We start from the raw sequence: 8,742 nt of genomic DNA on the forward strand, positions 1-8,742 counted from the left end.
TCGCTAATTTAAGGTTTGTACAAAAAAAATCTTAAGAAAAATAATTTTACATTTAAACCTCACATTTTAAACATAATGAAATATACAGTATGATTATTTCGTATCGATTTTCGTAATTTCGATTAAAAATCGCAATTTCTACATAAAAGGGATAGATCATCAGAGATATTGACAGAATTGAAAAATTCATTTTCATTTCTTCAGTTTCTAATATTATTTTAGAATCGATTTAGCATTTTGTCTGAAAGAAACTTTTTCGAAAAATGTAGTAAAAAAGTTGTAGAACTTCATATTATATACGCTATTTTAAAAATATACCTGTAATAATAGCGATTGTTTCAGTCTTAGTTTATTTCATGATTAAGAAAGTAATGCCAGTGTGGCGTCGAAATATTGGTCGGTGCACGCATTGCTTGATATCGAAAGTATTCCTGAATATTGGTGAAAATTATAAAAACTATGCTAGCTTGAGTGAACGGGATATTTGAATTAGAATGTAAACTTTCAGGATCACAACAAAATAAACTCATTTAAGCGGAGAGATTTCATTTCATGATTAAAATGAAGTCATTAGTTATCCAAAATTTACAGCTCAAGATAAGCTTGGTGATAATTATGCTACGCAATCTGAATTAACTGAATCTATGCAATGGAACAAAACCCGCTGTTAAAACGTTGACGAGCAATGCAATTGAAGCAACTATAACCATAGTAAAGTTTAAAGGCGAGAATTTGCTGATTCCGAGAATACCAAATGATTTTGTTTTTGAATTTAAGTGTATCTAGTTTCACTGGAATCACAGGAAGTCTCTGGAAGTAATCTTAAATTGCCATGTTTTTCATGGCCATGTTCGCATAGGCAAGCAAAAACTATTCTACGTTACGATGTTAAGTGTTGGAATAAATTATAACCGAAATTAATTTATTGTCATTTAATTAATGACCTGGTCGCAAGTAAAGAGAAGATTTGGTTTAATTTTCGATTATGCTTTTGCGCTGTTTGTTAATGCAAATAACAAATTATAAAACCGGATATTAATATTATTACAGTATCTAATATAGATCCAAAAACCTTGACCGTCAACTACATAGTTTTTTCGCGCCGAATATTAATTGGGATCGATTGTTCGATTGTTCATCAGTATTCTAAGCCACAACTTAATGTGGTCTTTTAATTAACGGATCACCGTAGGTTAAACTAGTTTATCAATACGTCAAGTTAGGAAACGATTAATATGCCTAACTGTTGCCTTTGCTAAATTAAATTCGCACACTAAAGTCCATTAACTTTAGTATGCATGTCTTACCTATAAAAGATTTTTATAAATAATTATATTACTGAAGTGGATGTACGTGATCGATACCCCATCTGGACAGCTTATTAGCCTTTGATAATTGTGGTTCGGAATCGCATTGTTCCCTTTTGATATCTCTGGAATCCTACCGACTACGACTGTTATGTAAAATGAAGTGAACAACAAAAGGTTTAATTTACTTTAAAATTATTTTATTTTACTGAAAGAAGTGACGACACGATTCTTTTATAATATAACCCAAACCTCTATATCTATATATATATATATATATATATATATATATATATATATATAGATATATATATATATATAACAAGTTTACAACAACATTAATTATCTAAATATAGAAGTTCGTCAACATCAAAAAGGGCCGGCTTGGTGGCGCAGTGGTAAAGGTAGGACAGTTCTCCTACTGTTACGATAGCCGTGGGTTCGAATCCTGCTGGAGCATGGTCGTAAATTTATGTTTGTGATTGTTTAAAATTTGTGATTGTGTAAAATACAACAAGGAAAATGATCCCAGCTACGCCAGTAACCAGGCTAGTTAAGTCCGGATATCTTCTTTGATGATCTCTAAAGTTGGTTACTCGCCATTCGGTAGGCTTAATGCTGAGGACCGTGGTTCGGAGCCCACGTTAAACTGAAGGTCCAGTCCAGATTAACCCATAGTTGGTAAAATGAGACTTTAAAATATATTTAAACAAAAAACATTAAATCGAAATAGTGATATTTCATATAGAAATAATCAATAGAAATATTTCAGATTTCTATATTAAATTGTGTGCCTTTATTTGCCTATTTGTTTATTTAATTTTATTAAAGAAAATTTAATAATAAACTTTTTTAGATTAATTCCATAGTTATAACATTGGATTATTACAAGTTTTAAAAAATCGCTTTTGTTTTCATTTCATATGTTGTAACTAAAATAATAATTAACGGAAACTTCAGATTAAAATACACATTGTGATTAATTCTTTTCATGTAATAAGGAAAAAAATGTTCAACATCGTGACTGAGCATGGTAAACGGATATATTTATTAAGTAGTTAAGTGTTATCGGTTGTATGCAAATATGAGTTTATAATAATCATAATAGGAACACCAAATAAACAGTTAGCTCGTTTATCTAAAAATTTAAAGAATTATTCAAAAACATAACTGTATAAGAGTGGTATATGCCAGTAAGTTCAATAAATTCGCCGAGCAAAAATGGATGAAGACTGATATTTTAAGAGGGATCTAAATATGGAGACTAAGCTGGTGTTGAAACAATTTGTGGTTTAATTCATTGACTTTAACGCCAGTTTGTTGAGCTGCTTAAGCTATGCTGCATCGATCTGAACAAACACTAATCACAAGGCGCTTTGTCTGATGAGTACACTGTGTGCTGCGGAATTTTTTATTCGAACTGTGTATATTCTTCACAACTCTTCGCAACGTATGGCTGAGCATTATTATGCAGAAACATGGGTCTCTTACTAGTTGTTACTGTTTTTTTGCAACATGTCATTCACTATGTTCAATTGATGCAGGTAGACATCTGCTGTATATATAAATTTCAACCATATGCACAGCAAGATTTGTGGTCATCAATATTCCGCTTCGGTCTCGATATGGATGGTTCTCATGGGCTAACCCATGATTTTTGAGCTTGAAATTAGGTCGTGGTAAATCTACTTTTCATCGCCAGTTATGTAAAGCCACAGGAAACCTTCTTCTTGTCTAGATAGCAATGAAACCGCTTGAATAATTTTGAAACTTGATTTTTCCCATTAAATGATAAACTATCTCAGACTTTTAGCCTTGCAATTTATTGTGTTCAAACTTTTTTGTTCCACCAGGACTGGTGGACGGACGTTCTCTGTCATTAACATGAAAATGATGACTTTTAAATCGTTATAACCAATGTCAACAAAGGGCTTATAACGGACCAGCATTACCATAAGCTTCTAAAAGAGATTGATGGGCTTCGGAAGCAGCGTAATCAGTAAATCAATAATCGATATTGTTAAAAGGGCAATTTTGAGCGTTCTATAATTAGCGTTTATACACGCTGAATAACTCAATAATACTATGTGGAAAACTGTTATTTTACGTAGAGGAATATAATAAAATCAATAAAACCCAATATAACGGTCAGATTGGATTCTTCAATAGTTGTTTACATTGATATTTTGAAGTTTCACCAATAGATATTTTTCATCAAAATACATACAAACACCTACAAATATTCACTCGGGGCATGTCCAATTAAAAACCTTGAAATAACAAAAAAACTTTCAAATATAACTAAAGAATACAATTTTTACCATTTTCCTCTAAAATAGTTATTTATACAGCGACTTAAGGAAGTCTGTAAAACTAAATTTTTTATATAACCTTCCAAGCCTTTGGCACCTTGAACTAGTTATTAAAATATATTAATTTTGTGCGGGAGCACTTGGCAAAATAATCATGTTTATTATCTATTAATAATTGTAACATTTTTAATTATATTAAATAATAATTAAATAAAAATTGTGTGTAGCTCCTAACGTATTTTAATGGCAATTAAAAAACATTTGGTATATTCCAATAAATCACGTTAATTTTTCTTTAATACTACATACTTTAATTGAATTTTACGTAAAGTACGTTTTACTTATAATTATAGAAATAATCATTCACTTAAATGGTAACGCATATTTTGCAAAACAGAAGCTGCCTTGGTGACACATTTATAGGTTTGAATAAAAGTTGACGTGTCTCGATTGTCTTGAGGTAAAAACGAACCTGTGCGAAGAGCCTGAGGCTTTTTGCCGATTATGAAAGTAAAGCCACGCCTAATCACGAAAGACTTACACCCAGTAACATACATTCCATCGGCTAACCTGTTTACTCGATTCGCTAAGAGGTCAGTCAGTCGTATACGGATTCTGAAAATTTGCCAGGTTGTTAATAACATCTCTTAACCCACGATTTCTTTGTTTCAGGTTTAGATTATGCGGATAGCGCGACAAGAAGAAGACGAGACAATGACAGAGGTATGTTCATTATTTATTTTGTACAGATTTCCATTGTACAGAAACGGTCAACGCTTAAACAATGCATATGAATATATTTATTTCCTTCTGAATGAATTCTAAGTAGTAAATATTTGCTCAATAATACATTTTACACGTTAAAGGATTGAAAAAAAAATGTTATCTTAAGAAAAAATAATTATAAATGATTATTTTATTGTGGTATCAACAGTCTTAAAATAATAATATTAAATCATTGGTATATAGGGGATGGACAAAATAAGACGAACTCCTAACACAATATTTATTTAATAATTAGGTGTTGAGCAATCATTTGTTTTGCACTTGCAAAACAGCAAGTCATAGTTTGAACTTCTTGATTGATGATATCAAGATTTTCATTCGCAGTAATTTGACCAGTTATGTGAATCAGAGAACAAGCTAAGTACCACGATATTTCCGCCCAAATCCATATATAAACCCGACCGTTTGTAGGAAACTATGTAAATGATGATTCCATTTTCTCCTATTCATGAAGTGTTCAGGTTTTGACATCGTTGCACCACTTCTTTCGCAGCTTAGAGCCGGTTTCCATTACAAAAGGTTTCGCAATCGAGGCACTTCCACATATTAGCTTAACTTAGCGTTTGTGCTTAGCTTTTCAATATTTGCTTTGAGAGACTCCCGCCATACTCTGTTTGTCGAAACAATGTTACTCAAGTTAATGTTGAGTTCTGCTGTCACTACTGCTACGGTAGTTTTATGTTGTCTGGCCATAATCCTTTTTAATGTTCGTCAGTCTTTATAAATTATAGTAGTAGATTTCGCACAGTATTCTTCTTTATTAATGATGTTTTACCATATTTTATGTATGCTGTTATTACCGTAAATATTGTCTCTCGTGAAGCGTTAAACAAACATTCAGAGATCACACTTTTCACTAATTGCTTGTTTTAACCGTCGCTGAACAACACGTATAACACACTAAAATATAACCTACAAGACATAGCATATAAACGAAGGAATACATACGCGCCACATTATTTAAACGAAAGCAGTGATGCCAACATCTACATGATGGTCTATAATACTTGATTTTCATATGATTTTGTCTGTCCCCTGTATATTCTTAAATATATTTAAAAACAATAGTATATTTGTACTGTCGTCAATAGGTGCAGTCAATATCTTTTTAAATTTAATTTATAGTACTAATTTGTTATCAAGTATCTTTATCAATGTAACGTTAGATAAACGTATTATCAGAGAAAGGTTATACGAAATAGTTCGCTATTGCCTTTCAGGTGTGCAATCAAGTTGCGTAACGGAATCGAGAAAATCAACTGCGAAATAAAGGAAACCTGTGCAAAAGTAAACCAGAAGAACATTGGTGACTTGCGTTTAAATTTTTAGTTTCAATATACAAGAATTCAAAATTTTCAACTAGTCTTTATTATCGTTGCACAGCAACAATTAAAATAGTCATATTTATTTCAGTTTTTTGGCGTATGATTTCAAGAGCTGAATATTTGCAATATTCACAGAAATTTTTACCTTTGGCACACTAATTTCATTATCCAAGAATAAGTATTTTTCTCTTAATTACTCTCTTTTGTAATTACCTTGCTTTTGCAGATTCCGACTCAAAATAAAATTGAATTAGAAATTATATTACCTTCGCCAAAGCGTACTCAAACAATATTATTTCAGTGAATGAGCCTGTTAACTATTCGTCTTCTTCACAAAGCATTAATTTTTGGGATTGTTTCTTGAAAAAATCAAGTTACATCATTCCAAACCTATACTATTTGGCTGATTGTTATTTTACTATTACCGATATTAAACCGATTGAATGTCATCATTTCAAGTCAAACTGATAATATTAAAATCGTACAAAAAACATTCTAAATATCGAACTAATTTTTGGTTTGCATATTTTAAAGACTGGAAGAAACGTTAGCGTGAATTCAATTGATATTTTATTTTAATCGATAAATAAATAAATCTTGAAAAATAAATAAATAAACCTTTGCGCTTTATTTTAGGTTAAGTAGGTTTTATGTCTTTTAACTTGTAATCTCTTTATGTATCATTACGTAAAATTCATATACATCGTTTAAGTTATAAGATCAAATTGAAAAATGTTTTTCTTTGTACATAGAGTTTACTTTAGTATAAGTCATTAGTAACAAGCTCAATTACTTTCATTGTACATTACCCGACCTAACGTAAAATTCATTCTAGTATTTTTTAGTTCAGATTCATCCTCGAGATAAATATTAATGACGTAGAGAAAGCTGAAATACCGTTTCGATCGATCCGTGCTTAAATTAGAATTGTAGTTTACCAAATCGTATTAACAACACATGCGTATAACGTGTCCGCGTTATCGTAAAATGTTTCTTCTAGTTCTCGCTAATTTATTTTATTCTAAACATTTATACAGAGCATTTTTTAGACTTTGATCTTTACTGATCTTTGATTTGGTACATGCATATTTCATATATATACGAGTTTCAATAGTCTAAATTAAATGAATTTTTGAAATTGTCTGTACTGTTTAATGAAAACTGTTTAAATAACACAAACAGATATTGTTTTATATCAAAAATTAATTAGTTTTTAATTGACAGCATTTAGAAATTTATTTATTTTTATTTTTTTAATTAAAGGTCACTACGTTTTTTAGCAAATATAAAAAATAATGGAAATATTTATGAAACAATTATATATTACAGTGCTGTTTAATAAGTTAATGTTTTAACAAACATTTACAATTACTTTCACAATAACGAATATTATTCACTTTTAGAGGTCAAATTTTTATTGTTGATAATTTTATATAACTATGCCAAACCATTAAATGACTAGTTTACAATACGTGTGAATAATTGAATTGATTTGATCCCAATTACATATCAAATATATGTAAACTTATGTTTATATCTAATTGTGACTATTAATATTTTAATTCATAATTTTTCAGTCTTTTTTTTAGATGTGTATATGTCCTTGTCTAACAATAAATACATTTTAAGTACGAATAAGTAAATATTGGTAAAAATGTCCTTACTAACAGTAAAGCTATCTTCATCCATATTCATCAATATCGCTGATCTAAGATTATCAAATAAACAAAAAAAGTATCTGTAATTTAACACAACAACCAAACATGGCATGTGTTTAATTTAAATGTTAATATTATATTTAAATATTTTTTTAGAAATTTAATAACAATAATAAATTTTATATAAGATGAGTACATTAAACTTTCATGATTCCAATCTTTACAGAACTGATTAAAAAATATCGAATTTTATTATTTCACACATTATTTGATTTCAATATTTATAATGTTTTCCAAAAAAAAAGTGTTCATGTGCATATTCCGTTATTACTCTGTTGTATGCTCTACACAGATCTATTCTAACTCTAGTTATATATATATATATATATATATATATATTTCTTATAGAATGAGACACAATGAATATCTGATTAACTCACAATGCTTAATGAAAGTTAATATTCAGTCTATTTTTTACAGATATTTTATGGCTTCTAATTCAATTTTACTCAATTCTTCATAATCACAGATTTGTTTGAATTTGATGAAGTTCGAATAACGTTTGTCCAATAACATATAACGAAAGTAAATAACAACCCTTATACAAAATAACTATGTTTATTTCGAAGTATATTTTTAAATCAGTGTTGTATTGTAGATCTTCGTAGGTTTCGCTATATAAAATAATGTACAAAAATTGTTCAGTGAAGCGTCAATATATTTAAGGGTTAAAGGTTAAACGATACAATCTCATCTCCTCTCAAATTTTTAAATATCGCTTTGTTGACATCCAGTCACGTCCAGTTCAATCTACTTCTATATATTGCATTGCTATTAAATTGTTTAATAATTTTCACAGTTTATTTTTAAAGTCTGAAATATGTCAATTGTTAGGAACGGAATTTGTAAATAGTGAAAATAATAAATTTAACAAAGATCTATTTTTATCAATCCTAGTTTTAATCTTTCAATCACTAATAATCGAAAAGAGAAGTGTTTGGCCTATATAATAGATCGTTGTTATTAACAGCTAATATGGTGACCATTCATGTATTCGATTAAAAATGGATGCTTCATAATACAAAAATTATAATTTAAAAAACCTGTTTGTCGTTCAATTTTAAATAAAATTCCTTAACTATTTCCTTATAGTATTAAATATTATATCTAACTAATCTAATAATAGTAAATAATAACCCTTAGACAAAATAACTATATTTATTCCGAAGTATATTTTTAAATCAGTTTTGAATTGTAGATCATCGTAGGTTTTGCTATATAAAATAATGTACAAAAATCATTTCCATCCTTTCTATTGTAATATAAATTAATTTTCTCTTCCTCTGTCTCGTAG

General features: G+C 29.2%; 1 protein-coding gene across 1 annotated transcript in view; it reads left to right on the forward strand.

Moving 5' to 3' along the window:
* Positions 1-8,742, forward strand: part of LOC143199428 (uncharacterized) — a 120,478-nt gene that overhangs the window by 104,375 nt on the left and 7,361 nt on the right. Inside the window, exon 2 of the mRNA XM_076409278.1 lies at positions 4,292-4,342. Within this exon, the coding sequence (XP_076265393.1) occupies positions 4,292-4,342 (51 nt within the window). The remainder of the gene's footprint in view (positions 1-4,291; positions 4,343-8,742) is intronic.

This window comes from Rhynchophorus ferrugineus, unplaced genomic scaffold (assembly GCF_030347505.1).
Source record: "Rhynchophorus ferrugineus isolate W39M unplaced genomic scaffold, kcgeb_rfMv2 rfM1, whole genome shotgun sequence".
Lineage (NCBI taxonomy): Eukaryota > Metazoa > Arthropoda > Insecta > Coleoptera > Curculionidae > Rhynchophorus > Rhynchophorus ferrugineus.